Source organism: Artemia sp. Qi Xiang Cuo, chromosome 2 (genome assembly GCF_049724085.1).
Source record: "Artemia sp. Qi Xiang Cuo chromosome 2, ASM4972408v1, whole genome shotgun sequence".
Classification (NCBI taxonomy): Eukaryota; Metazoa; Arthropoda; class Branchiopoda; order Anostraca; family Artemiidae; genus Artemia; species Artemia sp. Qi Xiang Cuo.
In genome coordinates, this window is record NC_142795.1 from 94,443,404 (window position 1) to 94,468,038 (window position 24,635).

At 34.7% G+C, this 24,635-nt stretch overlaps 1 protein-coding gene across 5 annotated transcripts in view; it reads left to right on the top strand.

Annotated features, from left to right (window-relative positions):
• The first annotated feature begins 711 nt into the window (after positions 1 to 711).
• LOC148955839 (centrin-1-like) overlaps positions 712 to 24,635 on the top strand; it is an 86,981-nt gene continuing 63,057 nt past the window's right edge. The window contains exons 1-2 of one of the 5 annotated variants that reach the window (XM_089108371.1): positions 712 to 829; positions 16,613 to 16,736. In XM_089108371.1, coding sequence (XP_088964497.1) covers positions 16,632 to 16,736 — 105 coding nt within the window. In that variant the 5' untranslated portion in view covers positions 712 to 829; positions 16,613 to 16,631. Of the gene's footprint in view, positions 830 to 13,858; positions 13,883 to 15,857; positions 15,933 to 16,612; positions 16,737 to 24,635 lie in introns of those variants that run through there. The other 4 variants (XM_089108375.1, XM_089108374.1, XM_089108376.1 and 1 more) reach the window with 4 other exon arrangements.

The following is a 24,635-nucleotide window of genomic DNA, read 5'->3' on the forward strand; positions in this document are numbered from 1 at the left end:
GATTACCACTCGTTTGGTATCTTCAAAAAGTATGCTAGAGAATTTTTTGTTAATAGTTATGTTTTCCCCGGTTTTCCTTGGAGTTGATATCTCTAGATTAGGCTCTGCTGTTTATTTGAGTAGGTGGAATCATGCACTACTCCCCTCCCTTTTTTTAAGAGGTTGAGAATTTGAGATTGTGCAACACTTTTGGTGTGCTGCCGATGGATACTCTTTATGCATTTCTTTATTCCTTCTGAAAATGAAATTATCATACACATATATATATATATATATATATATATATATATATATATATATATATATATATATATATATATATATATTTAACAAGCGACAAGCTTGTTAAAGCTTACCGTATCTTGGTATTAATAAATAAATATATATATATATATATATATATATATATATATATATATATATATATATATATATATATATATATATATATATATATATATATATATATATATATATATATATATATATATATATATATATATATATATATATATATATATATAATTTTGTATATTTCATTATGGTTAACCCAACTTCACTTCTTGAGTGTGGTCGGGATAATACACAAGTACCGTCTCTAGTACTAGTAACATATGGAATCAGAGGTACAATGACAAATAGAGAGAAGTTTCTAATCCCCTACAGTCGATCGATCACTTGTATCAGTCCTGCGTTGCTGGTAACCAAATCCTCCTTTGTCTGGACGTTTACATAGACATTCCGCTTTTTGAAGGATGTGATATAACGGGTGTAAGACATGTGAAGAATTTAAACGTGTTGCATTGCTCGGAGTTTGACTTTCATACTGGTATGCTTCAGTCTTTTAACAATTAAACTCTATACTAACAATGCAGACCATTAAATAATCAGAGTAAATATACGAGTAATATATACGTAAATATACGAGTAAATATATACGAGATTCCATAAACAACAAAGGGACAAGATTAACACGCTGCTTCATATCTTTTTTTGGAACTTTCCCATTATATGGGCCTCTCTAAAAAGTCAACTTTGGTTAATGCTAATGAAATAAAATGAAATAGGATGAATATATCATAGTTTAGAAACAAATTTAAGCTATATATTTGCCCATCAGGGGGGTGGGGGCATGGGCGTGGGCAGCATATTGTCTAGGGGAGGGGGCAGTCGATAGTGTGATGGAGGGCCTTTTATCAACTGCTTTTCCAACAATGTAAATGTAAATTAAATTTGAAGGTCTAGGGGGGGCAGCTGCCCCCCTCCCTACGCCCATGGTGGGGGGTAAAGCATTGCATATATTAAATGGGATACCACCAAATGGCTAATTTGACAGTGTATATATATACAAATCTTTGAATTAGCCAACCAACCAATCAGTATTTTAGGCCTAGGAGTCCATCTGGACATAAGGAAACATAATAAGAAAACAATTCTTACTCCATAATATGCAGAATAATCCTATTTAACACATTTTGCAGGGGAAGATCCTTTATCTTCACTTCTGTCCTTATTTTTTCCAAGAAATTAAAGAATTTTCTTAGAACCTATATATTCACAGAACATATACCCCACCCCTAATGTGCAAATATATGCCTAGAATCGCATCCTCAATCTAAATATAACATCCATTTGCATCACAAATGAACTTTACTCCCATATTAGCCATGTGGTGGATGTCCATATTAAATACTTAACCTAAACTAACCTAACATAGGTACCTTCCCCCCTTCCTAAAATCCAAAAAATCACTGTTTAATATCATATAAGCAATGAAAACCTTACTATCACTGCCTGCTCTACATCACTTAAGACGTCACAAAACGGGTTTCATCATTACGAGTCTATAGTGCTTAAGCCGCCAGGCCCTGATAATGCGAAAGTACCCTTTTTTATGCTCTTACCAAATATGGTACTTTTCTGTTATAGTGACCCCACTCAAGAAGTGCAGTTAGGTTAATTCTAATGAAAAATACCAAAACCTGATGAAAATATAATACTTTTGAAACAAATTTTGGCTATATATTTGTACATTAGGGGTGGGGGTAAAGTATAGCGGGTCTGCATGCAAAATGTGTCAACTATAATTATTATGCATATTATTATGAAGTAAGAATTGTTTTGTAACTTCATGCTGTCCAAATACTTTACCCCCAACCCCCACCCCTATACTGTAAATATAGAAACAAAAAAATCTTTTTTGCATGCTGACCAAAGGTCGGCGTTGTGCAGTTACCTATCTCCTGATTCAATGCCTTCGGCCGGGAGTGCAATGTGGGGTTGGGGGCAAATCATCCGACGTTTCTCATGTTTTCCCTCTGATTTCTCCAAGTACCCATTTGGAGCTGGGTCGACTCTGGCTGAGCTTACAGGGTCACACTATTGACCCCCGTTCCAAACCAAACGACCAGCGACATCAGGACTCGAACCCCTGACCTCAGGATTTTAAGTCCGGAGCGCTAACCACTCGGCAAATATAGAGTCTAAATTATATAAATCTAATGTATTCTGTCACTCGGCACTTGTTTTTCACTAAACCTAAGCTAATTGTCCCACAATTAGACAAATGAAAACCGGTTCTGAAAACCGGTAAAGACAGATGAAAAACCGGTTCTAGGTTTGTTTTCGAGTTTTAAAAAACGTAATTCTTGATTGGGGTCGCTATAACAGAAAAATACACCAAATATAATAATCAGTTCACTTGCAAACGCACCCCTCCCCCCTGATGGTCCCATTCTAATAATGTATTCCCCCATTATGCAATATAATCGTAGGATGTGGCTTCTATGTTAAACCGGTTATTTTCTCACTCTGGACTCTGGAATTTATGTCCCTGTGTGATTTTTACGTAATCACCTAAAAATCATTTTTTAAAAATGATTTTAATAAGTGGAAGGAAACATGATAAACTGATTAATAGAAACATCCTGTATGTTATCATTACTTTAGTGATATCTTTTAAATTTTATATATTTCTTGGGATATATTCCGGACAACCAGGGGGCGGGGTGCATTTGCGAGTGAATTGACTATTATATTTAGAAAGAGCATAAAAAAATTAAGTAGTCTCTTCATCTTGTCCCTAAATCAGTTTTTGAATCGGTACTTATGTATTATACCAAACACATGGGAGGCTCTTACCATGGAGGAATTTTCATGGCGTAAGGGATTTTCCATGGAGGGGGAGTCAGATTTCCCGTGATTATTTAAAAAACGATAAGAAATTATAAAAAAAACTTTTATAACTGAAAGTATGAACAGAAATTATTACGTATATGAGGGGGATCACTCCCTCGTCAATACCTCACTCTTTACCCTAATGTTTTTTAACACTTTTAAAAGAGCTATTAAATGACAGGGTGACCCCCCTCATATACGTAATAATTTCTGTTCGTTTTAAGTTTTAATGTTACTCCTTACTTTCAGTTAAAAAAAACTTGTCTTTTTTATTAATACATAGGCTAAGTACCGCAGAATCTCATATATATTTACCATAACTAGCAGTAATTGGGTTTTGGTGGAGTAAGAGCGTACGCAGTTTTCTCGGCCCAAGGCGGTTTCGTGCAGTGATGATTTGTTAGTAACAAGTGTAACAGTAATGTTTAAGTAAAATTAAATAAAAAAAACAAGTTTTTTAAGTGAAAGTAAGGAGCAACGTTAAAACTTAAAACGAATAGAAATTGTTCCGTATATGAAAGGGGCTTTCCCCTTCTCAACGCCTCACTCTTAACGCTAAAGTTTTTATTGTTTTAAAAAATAGCGTTGTGAGAAAGAGTCTAACTTTAGCTTAAAGAGCGAGGTGCTCAGGCGGGGACAGCGCCTTTCATATACGGAATAATTTCTGTTCGTTTTAATTTTTAACGTCACTCCTTATTTTCAGTTAAAAAAACTTGTTTCTTTCATTTAATTTTTGGACTTTTTGAATTAATGCAGGATTTGATTTTGGCTCACTGTACATGAATAATTAAAACGAAATTTGCATAATAATTTTACTTTTTTTGGTTAAATGGCTTTCTCGAACGTTGTTTAATTTTATTTACGAACGTTTTCATTAGTAATAAATATACGTAACTTACGAATTAACTTACGTAACGCACTTCTATATTCATATATTTTTAAAACGTATATTAGGAGGTTCGCCCCCTAGTCAATGCCTCTTTCTTTACGTTAAAGTTCGAATTTTGTTCGAATTATTTAAAAATGACCCTTTAATCAAGAAGGACGTTAATTAGAATAAATAGCTCTTATGAAAGTACTAAAAAATCTTTCGCTTAAAGGGCGAAGTATTGACTAAGGGGCGAACCCAATCATATACGTAATATTTTCTGTTCGTTTTAAGTTTTGATGTTGCTCCTTACTTTCAGTTGAAAAAACTGATTTTTATTTATTTAATTTCTGATCTTTTTTTAAATAATGGTGGGAAAAACGGCGCCCCCTTCATAGCAATGTCCCTTTCCACATGAAAACTTCCTCTATGTAGAGATCCTCCCTCATAACCCCGATCCACTCCCCCCCCCTCCCAGAAAAAATCACCCCTGAAAACGTCTGTATATTTCCCAATAACCAATACTATATGTTAACATTGGGTAAAGTTCATAGCTTTCAGCCCTCCCCCCAGGGCTTTGGGGGATTAAGTCATCCTAAAGACATTATATTTTCGACCCTGCTGAACAAAAATGGCTATCTCAAAATTTTGATCGGGTGACTTTTGGAAAAAGTGAGCATGGGAGGGGGCCTACTTGCCCTACATTTTTGGTCACTTAAAAGGGCACTAGAACTTTTAATTTCCGTTCCAATCAGCCCTCCCGCGATATTCTAGGACCACTGGGTCGATACGATCACCCCTGGGAAAAAAAAAAACAAATAAACACGCATCCGTGATCTTTCTTTTGGCAAAAAATACAAAATTCCACAATTGTGCAGATAGGAACTTGAAACATCTACATTAGGGTTCTCTGCTACGCTGAATCTGATGGTGTGCTTTTCATTAAAGTTCAATAGCTTTTAGGGGGTCTTTTCCCTTTTTTTGAAAATCAGCCAAATACTCAGGCGTGTAACTTTTGATGGGTAGAACTAAGCTTGATGAAACTTCCATCGTTTTTAGAGTTTCGGTTACTATTGAGCCGGGTCGCTCCTTACTTACAGTTCGTTACCACGAACTGTTTGATATGTTATAGGAAAGGGTCGTACTAACTTGTCTCTTAGCTGTGGCCCAGTGTTGCCGCGAGTAATACGAAGTGCTGCTCTTTGTACTTTTCCGTAACTGTATAATTTTTCTAGGTGATGAGCTTTTTTCTATCTTTGAGAGCAGTTGAGTTAGGTTAATGGGAGTTTCAAGGGCAGGTCAAGAGCGTAAATTATGCCCCGGGAAGGTCTTTTCGAGTACCTACCTACATTCCTTTTTTTGCTCTTTCTAAATAATAATAATCAATTCACTTGAAAATGCACCCTTTCCCCTAGTGGTCCCCTATATATCCATAGGAATATATAAAACTAAAAAAAATCACTATAACAATTAAACTTTTACTTATTGATATGCAGGATGTTTCTATTAATTAGATTATCATGTTTCCTTCCATTATAATCAACATTTTAGAATCATCGGACACACTCGAGAATTTGGATCTACAGGTACGGAATTGGAACAACTGAGACGCTTGGGAGAGACTGGTGGATAAGATATATATATATATATATATATATATATATATATATATATATATATATATATATATATATATATATATATATATATATATATATATATATATATATATATATATATATATATATATATATATATATATATATATATATATATATATATATATATATATATATATATATATATATATAACTTGGGCTGTATATTTGCACAGAAGAGTGGGGGTTAAGTATAGCGGGGCTGTATGCAAAATGTAACCTAACCAAAATAGCAACTAAACATTCATTAAAATATAGCTACAATATAGTTTTCCACTGAGCCGAAGATAATTGTCTCCGTATACAGACAGCAATAAACCAGTTATTGTCTGAATTTTGTAGTCAAAATTCTCGAGTGTGTACTGGCTAACAGATAAGTAGCCTATCGCTTATTCTTTCGCAAAATAAACTACAATACAGGTATATTCTAATTAAAAATTTAATATATAGAGATGGTTATGTCAGGTATTGAATATAACGCGTTCTGGTCGGCCTGCTTCCCACTCTATTGTAGTTTCCATAACTTTGTTTCATTAGGATTAACCTAACTTCACTTCTTGAGTATGTTCTGGATATTTAACAAGTACCGTTATTTGGATAATTTTATTTATTTCAATGAAATGAGTTTACTGCCTCCACATCTCGCTTTCCAAAGGGCATTGACCCTTAATAGATTCACGTACATCATGAATGATACCCAAGCAAAGTTTTAGAGCCTTATACATTTGCTAAATCCTGATTAATAAGGTTTTAACGAATTTATTAAAAATTGTTTTTAATTTTTTGAAAAAAATGAGATTGCTTATCCTACTGAAAATCACTGCAAAACATAGCTCTATAGTTTTATTTGGTTACTGATTTTTTACATTTACAGATGTACACCATCTATATTCGACTCAAATCTCCTTCTAGTCAGCTGGATAAGCTGACTAAATACGCTTTTACGAGTCGGAATTTTTTTTTTTTTTGGGGGGGGGGCTGACCCCCCCCTCCCCAAAATTTTTCCGACTCGTAAAAGCGTAAGAAAATGCATATAAACAGATTATTATGTGTTTTTTAAGTTTTTGTACCCCCCCCCCTGAAAAAAATGTCCCCCGAACAAAAACCCTGGCTAAGGCCTTGGCTAAGACGCCTGTAGCTAACTAACCAGGAATAATATCTTTTAGGTCCATGTGCATGATTGTGTTTGGTTAATCGAAAAAAAGGCGACTTCTAACATAATTTTTCGAATCATTGAAAAAATTGCGAACCTTTTAAATTTTTTTTTGTTTGAGGGCCAGACTTGGATATCACTTCACTCCCCTTACATACATCTAGCATTCAATGTGTCCCGATTCTCTTTGCAGTACTCTGAGGGGATTCTCTTTGAGGGGAAACTCGGAGGAATTAAAAATGAAACCCTTTCGAAAAATACGCTACCTAGTGTTGGTTCATAAATTATACGAAAGACTAAATATAGCACAAGCAGAAGGAGAAAAAAATATCTATCAACTAATTTACTATATCTTAGCAAAATTACATAAGCTCTAAAGCCTGATAGTTAGGCAGTCCTGACTCCACTGATAATAATACAGGATATGCAAATGATAAAAATCAAAGAAATATACTACAGGGTCACAGGATTATATAAACCGAATCTGAGCCGATCCGATTTTGTTCTCTTAAACGACCGTAAACAAAATCGCTAAAACGAGTAGGCTATACAAGACAAAACGGTACTTATGCTTTATATATAACACACGAAAGAAGTAAAGTTTGGTTAATGCTAATGACATAAAATAAAATAGGATGAAAATATAATAGTTTAGAAACAAATTTGGGCTATATATTTGCACATTAGGGGGAATGGGGGGTAAAGCCTAGCATATATGGTACTTATGCATTATACTTGCCCACCGCTATATACTGTATAAGGAAACCGGACATGGAGACCCGTCAAACGGGTATTTACTATCTAAATTGATTATAAAGCGTGGTTTATTATCGAGTTTACAATATTTAAACCATTGTTTTTCGAGGTTTAGGGGGGGGAAACGTACCTAGGTTAGGTTAGGCTACGTATTTAATATATTCTATGCTTTACCCCCCCTCCTAATGTGCAAATATATAGCCCAAATTTGTTTCTAAACTATGATATATTCATCCTATTTTATTTTATTTCATTAGCATTAACCAAACTTGACTTCTTTCGTGGGCCCGTATAATGCATAAGTACCGCATATATTAAATACGTAACCTGACCTAACCTAGGTACCTTCCTCCCCCCTAAACCCCGAAAAACAACAGTTTAAATATTGTAAACGCGATAAAAATTACGCTTTGCAATCCATTCTCTCTTGCAAAACCCGTTTGATGGGTTTTCCGTCTGGTTTCCTTGTACAGTCTATAGCGCTGTGTTATATATAAAGCATAAGTACCGACAAAACTTGTAAAACACCATCCAGGTCACTGTGTTAGTAACAGATTAACATTTTTCTTAGGACTTTACCTCTGTTTTCCTTTTCTTTTTTCCTTCATAACATGATTCATTTTTCTTTTTCAGCTGTCTGTAAAATATTTCTTAATGCCAGCCAAAGCCGTATCCTCGAGGCAGTGCGTTTTTGGATATAAAAAGTGCAAGTTTTTGGATATAAAAATGGATTAAAATATTGGTTTAAAGCTTACTAGTTAATCATAAATAAAAGGATTTCAAAAAAATTCAGTTATGTTTCCTTCTTATTTTTCTATGCTACTCAAAACTGCCACTTCACAAAGTTGTAAAAAAATATCGCAGCCGACAGAAGAGAAAATGTTTTGAATTTTATAACTTTTTATAACTTTAATACTTTTGGGTGTTATAACCTTCGCCTAAAGAAATGTACAGATGAGTTTGGTGGAATCAGGGGCGGATCCAGGACCTTTTTTAGAGGGGGGGGAAATAAGTTGATACGATAAACTTGCGTTAGGAGCAAGTTTAATTAACGCAAACTTGCGTTAATTAAATAAATTACACTACTTTAGACGACGTTAGGGGTCTAACTCTTTCCACAAAATAAGTTCTTCAAGAAAAGGGCTCCATTAAACCAAAAATGAGCAGAAATAGAGTCAAATAATCTTCCAAGCGTAATACTACCACAAATCACCATCAATGAATAAATGAAACCCAAAATGAACAAAAATTACAATAAATAACCAAGTCAAACTCAAAACGAGGAGAAATTAACACGAGTAGGGCTGACACCCCTCAAGCTTTCTGAAGACCATAATTTGCACTTTACTAAAAAAATTAAATATGGATTGACAGATAAATATAATTAAATTTTAAATAAATATATACATAAATAAATAACTATATATACTGATATTTACTCCTTAAAGACTTAACAATCTTGATTTATTAAAGTTAAAAAAGTGAAAACATTTAAAATTGATTGTATTTTCATTAAAGCGCAAATTATGTTCTGGTCTTCAGAAGGCGTTTGGGGTGTCAGCCTTATTCATGTTAATTTTTGCTCGTTTTGAGTTTGACTCAGCTATTTACTGTAACTTTTGTTCGTTTGGGGTTTCATTTATTCATTGATGGTGATTTGTGGTAGTATTACGCTTGGAAGATTATTTGACTCTATTTCTGCTCATTTTTGGTTTAATGGAGCTTTTACCTTAATTTACCTTAATTCGCACTTCGGAGCAAATTAAGGTCCATGCTGGATCTGTTGTGCTCCGGGTCAAATGATGGCAAAAATTCGTCACTGTGTTAGGGCCCAGTGACACGCCATAGGAGAGGTCTGCTGGAGAGATGCAATTTAAGCCCACTCGGTAGCGGTGGCCACGAGGTTGGTATGGCCCGTAAAGACCATTCTCAGTGGTATAGAGCTGACACCACCGCACAACAGCAACTTCGGATTGAGTATGCGAGATGGTTGGGTATGACAAGCGGCATCAGCCTCCTAGCAAGACACTCATTATGATAAAGTTGGCATCAAGTTTTCTTTTCTTTTAAAAACTCATTTTGCGGAAAAAGTTTTTCTAACTAATTTCTGTTCGCTTTTTATTGACATAGTCTTTTTCATGAAAAACTAAATAATATTTCAAACCTTTTCGGTTTTCTTTTCTATAATTTATGAAATTTTTTTCTGTATATTTCTTTTCTTGTAATTTATGTGTTGGATAAAAAATTTCAACAATTTTTAACAATATACAGTATTTTGAAAATCTGAACACAAATAGTATTTTTTGATTACCTCCTCAAGTTGACCTGAAAAATAAAACTTAATACTTCTCCTAAAAAATTTTGTCTATGCCTTTTGACAGTCTGGATATACTTACACTCTTTTGATTTAGTTAAACTGTAAGAGCAGAGGTAATAATGGTAGTAGCCCTGAAAGTTTCAATGAAATTACCTCAGTTTTTCTTGGTGTATGCCTTTTGATTTTGTTTTAAAGCAATATCTAGCTTCAAAGCATAATGTTCCAATGGCATAACTGTGTGGGTTTTACATACTGAATATCCCTAGGGACATAACTACTGGACCGTTCAACTTTGCTAGACAAAATGGCTATCTAAAAATCTTGATGGATTTGTTTGGAAAATTAATGGGCTTGGGAAGAGGGCTGCTTGCCCCCCAACCATTTTTTACTCTTAAAAATGGCACTTGAACTTTTTAATTTCTAATCAGAATTTCCCCTTTAAAAATAATATTGGTAGATGGTAATAAGCTTACCTAGGCTATGGATGCCAGGTCTTGATTTTGTTTAAACTATAATTTCGACGGGACCTGTGCCTGTCATCATCAGGTTCAAATTCAAATCTCACCTCTAAAAGTTTCTATGATATTGCTATTTATGATAGTGCTACACCGCCTATGATATTGCTTATGTGCCCTTTTGAAAACCTAATTGCATATAGTTTTTTGTTTAATTGAAACTCCCCCTAAAAGTTTCATTTTAATACCCTTAGCGTCATTTGTTACAGAAATCGTAGTAGTAGTATTAATAGTAGACTATACACATAGTGCCTTCTGGCTAGTTCAAAATCTACCACATCTTACCCTGAAAGGTCCAACTTATTGATGTAAGCCGTTCTTGAGATGTTGTTGTGTCACCCTTTTGACAATCTACATGCTCATAGTTCGTTCCGATTTAGTTCAGTATCTGTCAAAAATAATCCTTGAAAGCTTCACCTTAATCCCTTTAGCTTGAGTATTAGCAGTAGTTACTTAGGTTTTCTTCAACATCTCTATCAACTTATGCTGAAAGGTTCAACTTAATACCATAAACTGTTCCTGAAGCATTGCTGATACGTCCTCTTGACAACCTGTATGCGTATTGTGTGTTCCGATTTAGTTCAATAGTGTTTCAATATTCCCCGAAATATTCACCTTAATACCCTTAGCTTTAGTAGCAGTAGTAGTAGTACCAGTAATGACAGTAGTATGAGTACTACTACTGCTTTAGTAGCAGTAGTAATAGTAGTAGCAGTTAAAGTAGTAGTAGTAGTATGAGTAAAAGCAGTGGTATTAGGATGAAAATATTGTCTTTTGGTTAGTTCAACATTCCCCACACCAAGCCCTGTAAGTTTCAGCTTTATACACCAAACCGTTCCTTAGATGTTGTTGAATCCTTTTATCAACCTGCATACAGACGGGGGTGTTGTGATTCGGTTCAAGTTCCCTCCTCAATATTCCCTGAAAATTCCACCTTCATACCCTCAGGCATATTTTTAATAGTAGTCACAGTAGTAGTATTAGTACTAGTAGTAGAATTAATAGTTTTAGCACTAGTACTAGTAGCAGCAGAAGTATTAGCATGTTCCCTTTTGGTTAGGTAAACATCCCCCTCATCAAGCCCTGGAATTTTCAACTTAGTACAATTAGCCGTTGCTATGATATTGCCGACGTGCCCTTTTGATAATCTGCATATTCATATACTTCCTGAAATTTACATCTTAAAAATCTTAGCCTTACAAGTAGTTGCAATAGAAGTAGTAGTGGTAGTAGTATTAGTAGCAGCGTGCACATATTGTCTTTGGGTCAATTGATCTTCCCCTGTGTGGTCGATATATTACGTAAGTACCTAACTCTATACTAAATCATAAAACACTTTTTATAAAAATCACTTTTTATGAAATCCCATCAATTTTGATAGAAGCTCAAATATTCGAAATTACGCCAAAATTTAATAGTCTCCCTCAGCTCTAAATTTTTGATTATTTGAGCGGATTGTCACTGTACTAGTTTGTCATTGCCTTGAACATAATGATGAGTCAGAAATGCTTGCAGCTGTATAAATCCCTTTTAGCTGGTAGTTTCCGATGTTTAATTGCGAGGCATGATTTTAATTCAAATCATCTGATTCAACACGCTAAAAAGGTTATGAGCGTCGCACGTGTTATGTCGCATCGTCAATTGGCGCCAAATGAATGAAGATTCGCTTGAACAGATATTATGTTAGATGAAACCTATAGCCTACAATCTGAAAGAGAATTTTTTCTCTCTTAAAGACAAACAATTCAACGACTATCATGTCTTTAAAGAGTTGTGGAATCCCAATCCTACAAAAAAAGTAAAAAAAAAAGTCAAATTTATTATCTAACTCCTTCTCAGGGTGTTCCCCTTCCTTTCTAAAGTCTTGCAAACATTCAAATAACTTAACGCCAAGGCCAACGCAATGCGAATAACATAGCTACCACGAAGACCAACATAACTAAACACACTCCTTCTCCTCAACCCCCTCCATTTGCAGCTTTACTCTTTAATCTATCGGACGAAGCTCCTACTCTCTTCAAATCTTTTCTTGTGTCAAACCCCATCCGAGGACGGGCTTTTTCTTTTCTTTTTTTTTTATTTCTCCTGCCTCCCACAGCTTGATTGCGAAAAGCGTGATTTCCGGCAGCCTATCGTCCTTCACCCGAAAAACATGATCTATCTATTTTATTCCTTCTTTCCTCATAGCCCTAGAAAGTGGAAGATGGAAAAGTTTTCAAAATCACCGCTGGAAAGCTAATCAAAGGTAGAATAACTCAAGGTTGAGTTCTGGCAATAGGCAGTAGAAAGTGGGATTAACACAAGGCCAATGCAATGCCGAATAACATAGCTAACACGGAGGCCAACATAACAGCACACGCTCATCCTCCTCCACCCCCTCCATTTGCAGCTTTACTCTTTAATCCGTCGGATGAACCTCCTACTCTCTTCAAATCTTTTCTTGTGAGTTTTTCAAACCCCATCCGTGGACGGGCTTTTTCTTTTCTTTTTTTTTTGGCTTTCTCCGCCTCCCACAGCTTGATAGCGAAAAACATGATTTTTGCCAGCCTATCGGTGACCTATCTATCTTATTCCTTTTTTCCTCATAGCCCTAGAAAGTAGGATTAAACAGAATTTTTGGACAGCTTATTGCATGATACAAGGTGTTTGCTATTCTTTTTCACTTTATTTAGCATATTTTTCCAGTTGTATATATTTAAGATGTACATGTGAAGAACATTTTTAAGAGGCAAAAATTTATAATAAAATTAATAAATATGCCTTTTAGTGGGAATAAAATATTTCTTGGGCATCTTAGTGCTTAACATCTCCTTTTTGGCCAATCGTCTAGGGCTAAACGAAAAGCAGGTCGTCCTCGGTTGAGGTGGGAGGATATGGTAAGGAAATATTTAAGGCAAATGGAAACTTCCTAGGAGGGTGTAAACAGGGAGTTTTAATAGACTGGGATGGAGGAGGAGCATGCGTAGCTGTGTTGGCCTCAGGCGGCTTGGTGCTTCGGTGAGCTATTGGCAGTAGGCTGACATGCGTAGTAATGCTTGACATGCGGTTTTAACTATATTTAACGTATATTTTTTGTTGTATATATTTAAAACTATGTGTGAAAAACATTAAGCTACAATTTTTTTTATATAATTATCTTAAACATAGGAATATAAATTTCGTAGTATGTTTGATGCACGTTCATTTAAGCGAGTACTGAAGACTATCTTTAGAGAATTCCTTTGGAAAACATCTTGAGTATTTTCCTAATCCTCAAAAGATCCCAGTTTCACAGGCATACTTGTCCACTGTCACTAGCGTGGCTTCCTAATAACCTGATACTAGTTCTAAGCCTATCTTTCTATTCTTTTAGGTTTTTTCCGACTGTGAAAAAGACGCTGCGACTCTTTTGCATCTTAACTCGATCCAACACCTGTACAAATAATGCCACTTGGATAAGTAATCACTAAAAAATTATATTGTAATTAATATGTAATTAATGTAATTAATAATAAAGAATTATATATAATCATAAAAATCATAACAAAAAATTATATAAAACTTTCATAACAAATCATAAAAAAATCATACAACATTAACATATATCAACATTTAACAATGATTAATAACAATAATTAACAACAGAATAACAGTAATTAAAAAAAATAATTTAAACTTTAAAATATTTCTGAACTTACTATTGCGCCTTAGACTCGAAGCCAACAAAACTTCATTTATTTCGCTAATATTCATATCTAGGACACTAAAATCATCTGCGTAATACCTCCCGATTTAACGCAGTGTCCTCCATTAGCCGTTGTTGGGTTCACAACCCTCCAAATAATTAAGCGTCTCAAAACTCGTATCCTTGATCCAAGAGGATACAAATGCACAAGAAAAATATACATAAAAATATGTTGGAATTCCCAACAATGAAGCTAAAAAAACAGCCAAAAGTCTGCAAATCTGTGTAAAAAAAAAACAAAACACATGTAAGTTGTTGGGCCAAGGGGACTGTAATAAAAAAATAGGTTGGGGCTTGGCCGCTTGGGGCATCTAATGCATAAAAAATTTATATAGACATTAGTGAAATTAAAAATGATGTTGGTTCCTGGCAAAAAGAAACCTTTAGGTTATTGTAGGATTCTAATATAAAAAGATTAGGTTAGGGCCTGGGACATCTAATGGACAAAAGAATCAAGCTGGAAGCGTGGACCCCCCCCCGAAATCAGCTTGAAACTTGTATTTCTACAACCGGCTTGAAACTTATATTTCTAAATCCTTGAGCTAAGGGAAACCCAATGTATAAACGCTTACTGAAGATAAGATCAGGTTGGCTAAATTATCATTAGCTTTTAAATTTTGGTAAATGCCTCGCTTCAGTAAATGTATCGATTTCACAAGTTGTTTTTGTGCGTGGGCAACAATTCTAGATTGTTAGCAGTAATTGAGTAGGTCGTACCCAGGTTTTTCTGATTTTAAGCCCAAATAGATGCAAAACAAAACGTTGCATCCATCTTAAACTTTAGATGACCTCTCGAATCTCCTATGAATAACCTCTCTCCTATGGATGATCTATCGAATCTCCTGAAGATCCGAAATTGCTTCCTCCTTGACTCATTATGATGCTGAAACTGTAAACAAATTGAGATTCTTGCATTACAGGGAAACATTTATTTAATGTTTTTATTTATTGGGATATAAAGGGGATTAGATCATAGGATTTGCTGAAGGACGACCAGATTAGACAACCACGAACTTATCCTGGTCATTGAAAGATAATCTAAACATCGACCAGAGCATATCAAATACAAACTCTCTGTTTTTTTAATCATAAATATAGGATTAGTTTAAATATTCTTTAGTCTCTGTAATCAGAACCGTTTTGGGAAGGGGAGGGGGGGCAACGGGGATAGTGGCACCGGGTTCCGCGGTTGGGGAGGGGGGGGCAGGGCTGGGGGATTGCCCACTTTGATCCAAATTTTTATTTTGATTCTGCGTTTTTGCTTAAATTTGAGTCAGGAGGGGATGGGGGGTGTAAATAATTTTTGCCTGGGGACCGCCAATCCTAGGAACGGCTATGAAATCATGTTAAATAGCCAAGTCTCAAATGATAGAAGAGGTTGAATCAGAAAAATTAAAACTAAAATAGTTTACTTTATATATGAAGGGGGGGGGTAATGGCCGTTAAGCCCCCTCTCTTTTTGCTACAGTTTTACTCTTGCTTCATTTATTATATAATACAGATTTGTAATATTTTGAAACTACAGCTTAGAGAGAATTGAGGCTCAGGAGTTCATCAGTGCCTTCATATATATAACAAATTCTGATCGTTCTAAGTTTTAACCTTGCTCTGTTCTTCATTTGAAAAAAAATATTTTCTTTTAGCAAATGCACAAAGCATTATGCATGCATGCCATCTAGAAATAAAGCAATATTAAACCAAAGCTTACACTTTTAGTATCAAATTGCAGTTGTTACGGATTATACATATCACATATACATCACGGTAAATATGATATGTCTTATGAACATATTAATCTTTGTTGAGTTCATCGAACTCTTCAATTAACTTAAAATGGCTTACGGAATTCTTGAAAGTAAGTCTTGAATGTTTAATAGTTTTTAATTAAGTAAAACCCGTAGTTTTATTAGAAAGAGCTTTTATTAGATACCAATTTCTTTTATTACTATATCTTTAACTGTATGTTTCTCATCATTCCTATGCTAACAATTCATTTTTTTCTGAATTTTTCTAAAAAGTTGTTGTTATAGATGGCAGTACAGAATTGGTTTCGTACTATTTCCCCAGTGAAAAATGTTTCCCATCATTCCTATGCTAACCATTCATTTTTTATGAATTTTTGTAAAAAGTTATTGTTATAGATGGAGTACAGCATTGCTTTCGTACTATTTCCCTAGTGAAAAATGGACCTTTTTCCTGGTGCTTATGTAAGCCTCTCCATATTCAGTAAAGGTAAAAGCATTTAAAAAAAGAATAACCTGATGCGGACTCTCTATCTAATACTATTTTGTGTATCTTTTTGTATTTTTTATTTAGGCTTAGTAATTTTGTATTTCATGTATTTTAGTATTTTTAGTATTATTTTTTTTCTTATCATATAATTAGTTTTAAACCAAAGCTTTTTCTCGACCATAAAAAGCTTGTTAATGTTTTCCTATGTTTAGAAACCTAATAGCAGTAGAGATGACTAAAGATGAAGGCATATCTCTACAGCTAAAAGAAGTGGAAACAGTTTTTGAGGCATTTGACCCAGAGGGTACAGGCAAGTTTGCAGTTAAACATTTAAAGGTAGGCTAGGACAGTATTTTCTTAGCATCAATTTTTTTCACTTTTCTTGATCTATTTCCTACATAAAAAATGAAGTTATTTCGTTCTAAATTTTTCACCAAAATATCCCACAGTCAAAAGTTACTAATATCTGAAAGATATGAAAAATTAGACTATTTTACATGTGATGATCCAATTTCTACTACTATTGCTATTGCTACTAACAACTCATTGCGGAACCAAGTCGCCAGAGGCTGACGCAGCTTTTTACGCTTCTCCTCAACCCCAGTCAGTTCAAAGCTTCATTTTTCACCCCTTTCCATGAAGTTCTAATCTTTCCATATGGCTTCTTCCCACTCAATTTGATGACGAACAAGCACAATCTTCGGCTGTCTATCATCCTTGATTCGCGTTAGAGACCTACCTATTTCAACCTTTCTTTCATTAATTTTGCAAAGCTTTTTCCACAACAGAAGCTGTTCAACGAAAAGTAAAGAGCTAACTAAACCAAAGATGAGTAGAAATAAAGTCAAATCTTTCCTAAGCGTAAGACTACCATAAATCACCATCAATAAATAAATGAAACACCCAAAAAAAGGGAAATTTCACTAAACAACCGAGTCAAACTGTAAACGAGCAGAAACTAAATGAAGCAGGGCTAACGCTCCCCCCGCCATTTAAAGGTCAGAAAATTATTTGTAATTATAGATATCGAGCTGTGTGTTTCTATTTCTCATAATATCGAAAAAAAAATCACCATCATAGTAGGACTACAAAGAAAAGAATTTGGATTGACAGTTTAATATATATATATAGCAAAAGATTAAAGAACAACAAGAGATTAAGCTAAAGACGAAAATTCAAATTATCTTGTAAAGAGCTGATCTTGTAGAAAAGTCACCTAGAAAAGTTTGGACAATCCGGGTTGCAGCGATAGTTATTATATAAAATTCAAAAATATTTGTAGTATTTCAGTAACATCGATTCTACCTTTGCAATTGAAACTGTTAACAAAATCAATTTTTTACGAAAAAGATACATTTTCGTCTTCAAGATCGTTGTTCAAGTGCAACCAGGGAAAAGACGAACATGGCCGGTAGTGACCAAGCAAAATAGCACAAAACCCCCTAAAAATGGTGTCAGGTCGAAACACCAAGTACATTATACAAAACACAATAATATTTTTAGGGTTTTAACAAATCCGTCCTTTGAAAAGTTGTTTTTCTGGTATATGGTGCCATATTTGACTTACTTATAGATCAAACAAACTGGTAACTGCAAAATTATTTGTATATATTTTAATAAGGGATTACAAAAATTCAAAAAACTTAAAAAGAAAAACTAAAAGTGAACTCGCCTCGTCTCTGTGAATTCAAAATATACATAATCGTATAATTATGAATACAGCCTTATCAATGATAATAGATTCTATATTAAGCAAAACTTCATCTTATAGATCCATAAACGCTGTGAAAGAAGGCCAATATTCTAGAAAATGTCTAATTGAAGATTTTGATTTAAGGTCACAAGCCCTTATAGACTCAAATCTTCTATGCAAAATAAAGGCAGGTCACATAAAATCTCTTATTTTTGAGTTCCCAATACTGGATATCTTTTCTGGAACAGAATGGAAGTTGCATTTATCTGACGTTTATATATTAATAGAGCCTTTGAGGTGGGAGGAGACCATCAATTGGTTGTCAGATTTCATTTCATTTATATCTAATATCGAGCCAACAATTGCCAAGGCTACAGAAAATTCAGAAATTACCATTAGAAATGCCAACATCAGATATGAAGACAAAATTGAAGGTCAGCGTTTTGCAATGAATGCAACTCTTGACGAACTTAGACTCGTATAATCAGACATGAAAATAACCCAAGATGGATTATGTAAAAAAGAAGGAGTTGCTAACAATTTTAAGGTATATCTCGATACATGTCCTAATAAGCTTTTCTCTAGTTTGAGTAAAGAAGACGCTCAAGGGTTTTAAGTTACAACCTTGTGGCAAAGAAATTGCTAAATTCAGCTGTAAAACTAAAGTGGTACTATCCCTAAGACCGTTGTTGGAACTTAAATACCATGTCATTTTCACTATCACAAAAAACATCAATGGCAGTATTAAAAGTTCTCAATTAAGATAAATTGTCCAAATATATAATATGGGGACAAGAAGTAGAGATTAACCCTTTCAGCGATTTAAATTAGCAATAAATATGATTAATATTTTGAATTATATGAACAAAATACGTCAAGAAGCCAAAAGCTCAAAGCATCCCAAGCATTCCTTCAAATCCATGTTTCGGTCACTATTATCGTGACAATCCTTGAAATCAAAAACAAGAGAAATTCAAATTTGAAAGTGAATATTTGGTCATTTCTATTCAGGCATTTCGGCTGGATATCAAACATGACAAAAGAAAAAGGTCCACTGGATAATGTGCAGGAAGCAACAACCTCTGAGGAATTAGATTTAAAAAAGGTCATTGAATCAAACACATATGTACCCGATGAAAGTCGAAAATATTCCCCAGATGTTGCTCTAAAATTCAATGCAGAAATTTTTTGTTTCGATGTATTCTTTGATGACGTTGATGACGAATATTTATTCAATAAAATACAAATAGTGATGGAAAAAGCAAATGTAATTGGAAAAATAAGAAATGTAAGGGTGGAAAGGGGAGAAACCGAGAACCCAAACCGAAATTTCAAGCCAAATTCGAATTGGATTCATTAATTTTTGATGCAAACTCTTCTGGTCTCGCAGTCGGTCTATTAAGTATCAAAAAGGCCAAGGCCAATGTCGAGATTTTTGAGACTAAACAATTAGCTTGGAAAAACTTTGGCTTCGAGATAGCTAGCAACCTAGCTACTACAGTGCTATAGAAAAATATAGTTACTCGTACAAAATTGAAAATATTTTAAAAATATTTTTTAATTACAGTAGGTTTTTAACCACATCCATTTCCTTTAAAAAGAGCCATTAAACAGCTCTCTACGATGTTCCAGTGCCAAGCTATCTGAGGTGGAAAAGAAAAAGGAAAGAAAAAAAAGATGCCATATATGCAGAATAGCGTGGTTGCAGTCACTTTTCTTGATTTTCAAGCCAATATATTTCCCTTTTTATTCAAGCCAAGGGAAGCTAAGTTTCCTATGTAGAGGTTTCGGACAAGGAGGTTTTAATAGTTTTCTTCTTGTTTTGATCTGACTCCATTTTTATGAGTTATGGGTTGTTATATTTCTTAATATTAGACGTGATCGTCTCTTACTAGGTTGCTAGCTACCGCTGCAACCCAGAAAGCCCTGATTAGACACAGGAAAAACCATAAAGCCTTTTCTTCTTTGGAATAGTAAGGGACGAACATCAAAGAATCAGGCAGCTAACTAAGTCTAATATATGCAATGGTTCGTTCTTCTAATGATCGTATTTAAACATAACCTTTATGTATAATATAAATGCATAATAACACCATTAAAGCATATAACCATTAATGCATAATAAAAGTTATTGTACTATATCAAACCTCTCTATAATGTTATTTTAGTCTCTCGATTAAACCCAGTCGGTACGCCCCAAAAGTAATTGGTCTAAGGCACGCTACAAAAGTTTGCTTACCTTAGGACCGTAATCATACCCCCTATAAAGGTAGTAAAAGGAACCAACCCAAAATTACGTTATACCAGCTGGTAACAGCTGGGAGGGTATATATAACATTACTTTACAACACCATACACTCACTTTACCACAGCTGGTGGCAATTGCGGAAATAATGTCGATAAGACTAAATAAGGTTGCAAATTAAATAAAAAACAAAAAAACAAAACAAAATGACTATAACAAAATTTTCTTGCGAATACAGCTCATAATATCATTAACAAATTCACTTAGGTTAGGAAATTGCTCCAATATTGTAGTAAAATAGACATTCACATAATCTGCCGGGAAATCCCTCAACTCGTCATCGTTTTGCTTCGATCTTGGATGTTTGCTATAATGCTTCTCTCATTTGTCTTACCTTGTTTACGTAGAATTGTACCGTAATGCGGGCTTTCAATTTCTATTGCTCTTACTTCGAAGCCAAAGTTTTTCTAAGCCAATTGTTTAGTTTAAAAAATCTCGACATTTGCCTTCGCCTTTTTGATACTTATTCGGCCTATTGCGAGACCAGAAGAGTGTGAATCCAATTCGAATTTAGCTCCAAATTTTGGCTTCGAGTTCTCGGTTTCTCCCCTCTCCACCATCGCCTTTTTTTACTGTTACGTTTGCTCTTTCCATCACTATTTGTATTTTATTGAATAAAGATTCGCCATCAACGTCATCAAAGAATAGATCGAAACAAAACCTGTCTGCATTGAAATCCTTTACAACGACATCATCTATATAATGATTCCTTCAGTTACTAGGGACTACAGATTGTTCTTTGAAAGAGTAAGAGACGAACCTCAAAGAATCAAGTAGCTAACTAAATCCAATGTGTGCAATGGTTTGTAATTCCATTGATTGTCTTTTAATGTAACTATGTACGAGAATAACGGTGCTGCGTTTAAGGTAGGAAATGAGGTTAATAGATGGTTTTGTATTAAATGAAATTACAAACAGGAAAAGTCTATGGCTTTTTCTTAATTGGAATAGTAAGAGACGACATGGCTACATCCTACGATTATGACGTTATTGATCAATCTTTAACATGAAATATGCAGTTTTTCGTAAAACTCTATTTTAAAAATAATTTGTTTTAATTACACAATGTTTTTAACCCCATTACTTTCCTTTAAAATGAGTCATTGAACAACTCTCTACGATGTTCCAGTGCCAAGCTATCCGTGGAAGAAAAACTTAAAAAAGAAAAAAAAAATGCCGTTTAGGCAGAATGCTTTAGTAGCTGCCACTTTTCTTGATTTTCAAGCCAATATATTCCCCTTGCTGTTCAACCCAAGGGACAGAAAGTCTCCTATATAGGGGTTTCGGACAAGGCGGTTCTAATGGTGCCCTTTATGTTCTGATCTGACTCTTTTTTTTTTAGGAGCTATGTGTTTTTATATTTCTTAACTTTGGACGTGATCGTCTCTTACTAGGTTGCTAGCTACCGCTGCAACCTGGATGTAGAGCAACATCTTGAAAATTTAGTAATGTAATTTGTGTTTTGCTCTGACACCATTTTTCGGGATTATTGGCTATTATGTTTGGTTGCTATTGGCCATGTTCGTCTTTTACTAGGCTGCTGCTGCCGCTACAACCACGGTGTACCAGTTTTTAGTTCTAAAGTTAAATGTGAATGTGCTCCGTTCTCGACAGCAGTCGAGATTGCTTTTTTCCAGATCTGCAATAATTTGCTGTTGGTATGTCTGGCCTGACTCGCTTGCTAGATTTTATCGATTTATTAGAGAACTAGATTTGAGCTATTTCAATACAAGATCGTCTAATGGAACTCCATCCTTTGATACCAAAAGACAAAACATGTAATTTTCCTGTCAAATCGTTCAATAGGTTGTCCTGAGATTCGTTGCAACTCTTTTGTGCTACCATTTTCTTTTCTGCTACCTTTCTGCTACTCTTTTCTGCTACCATCAACAGTTTTGCTCTTTTTTCTTCATAGTCAATAAAATATTCTCAAAGATATTTTTATTGATAATAAAGCCAGTTTTTGTCAATTTTGTCTATATTGCCTGGACAATTCCTGGACATAATTCCTAGCAGTTAGATTTTCTCCCTGGGTGGATACTTCGCTTTTCTGACCATGTTCGTTAGTACCAATTCTATAACGGATTATTCAACTATTAATTCTATATTGGTTATTCAACTTTTTGGAACAAGCCATTGCACCAACCATGCAGTTCTTGTAGGATTTTCCTATATGAGGATCTCCATTAGCACAGAAGATTGAATATGTAATAAATAAAAATATTATTTGGGGCTGGCAACAGTTAAAGGTGGCACTGTCTTCTGAATCTCATTCTTTTTTAATTATTATTTATTTCTTCAGGTTGAGGCATTTTGGTATTTGAGTAGTTTCTGCTGCCAGATTTAGTCTTTCAATGCTTTCTGGTATCGACAGTTCTTCTTCAGAACTTTTTTTTTACAGACTGCTCTCCAGCCTCGATTCTCTCGAATGATTGTGTTTTAGTATTAGCTTCATCAGCTAAATTTATTTTGATTTCAGTTGCTTTGAGCAGAGCCTCAGCATCGGTGCTTTTTGGTATTATTGCACAATTAGAACTATTCAAGTCTTCTATCATTCATTAGTATATTAGTTATTGTCGAAAATAACTAAAAATGTAGTCTTTCGATGCTTTCAGATATCAAAAGGTCTTCTCAGAACTTCTTTGTATGGACTGCTCCCCAGCCTCGATTCTCTCTAATGATTGCGTTTTAGTATCAGCTCGAGTTATTTTGATTTCAGCTGCTTTGAACAGAGCCTCAGCATCAGTGCTTTCTGGTATTATTGCACAAATAGAACTATTTAACTATTCTATCATTCTTAGCATAATAGTTATTGTCAAAAATTACATTTTATTCGAATATTTCAGTTAATATAGGCCAGATTTTTATTCTTCGTTATAAAAAAAAGAAAAAAGATGCTTTTGATGGAGAATACCGTGATTGCAGCCACTTTCCTTGTTTTTCAAGCCAATAGATTTCCCTTCTTGTTCAAGCCAAGGGACTGTAATTTTTCTAGATTTAGTTTTCGGCCAAGGTGGCTCCAATGATGTACTTTTGTTTCAATCAGAAACCATTTTCAGGGGTTTCAGGCTATTTTTGTTGTTACTATTGGACGTGTTCGTTCCTTACTAGGTCGCAGCTATCGCTGCCACCACGACTACCACTGCAACCACGATTCGTTCTATATTATAAGTGAAATATCTAAATTCTGCATTAGCATAGGTTATAACTTACGGCTATGATGTCATTCAATCCCTTATAAATTCCGTCATTTGTTTCTTTATAGTTTTTTCGGACAAGCGGTTCTAATGGTGTATTTTGTGTTTCAATCTGAAATAATTTTCAGGAGTTGTAGGCTATTGTTTTTGCTACTATGGCCCGTGTTCGTCTCTTAATAGGTTGCAGCTATCGCTGCAACCACGATGATACGTTCTTTTGATGACCTGCATGGACATAATGTGTTATGATTTAGACCAGCTTGCCCCTCAACAGCCCTGAAAGTTCCACGTTAATACTGTAAAGTATTTGGAACATAAATTCGAGAAGGCTTTTTCTGGTGTCTCGTTTCTTAGAGATTTGGCCATGTATATGTCAACGAGAACAGTCCAGGGGGGGCTTTTGGGACTAAGACTAGTCGTGGGAAAGGGTCCGTTCCCAGGCATGGTTGAACAACCAATAGCTGGAACTTCCGTTCCAGGAAAGTTATATTCTTGGCTCATTTCTAAAGGAGTCCATCTTTCGCCTTCGTCGTAGCTAGTTGTTCTTGTGCTACCTTATTTTCTCTATGTGTATTCTCACGTTATTTAATAAAGACCATGTACCAACGTTTATCGTCTATCTTTGGAATTTACGTAAACCATTACATCTGCCAATATAAAAGGCATACAAATAAAGAACTAAGCAGAGGTTTACAGAGTGGTGGCAAGCGGTTAAAACTAGTGGAGCATAAATCACTAGGGGAAAACCTCCAAGTGACATTTGAGTGACCGTTATAAGTACTTACGACATCTTACGCTAAATACTGGCAACATATTGAAGAGTTATTTCGCCAGCTACCAAAATTGCTGTGATATTGAGCTGGAAATACTGCAAAAGACTGATTAATAAGATATCGAAACGTTACGAGCTATTGAACTTTCTTCTATTCAAAGCGCCTTCTTGAAAAACACTTTCTTTTAAATGATCATTTTGAAATAGGCTGTTACACAATGCTTAATAAGGATTTCCTCGCGATAGCTTCTACCTACTAATTAAAATT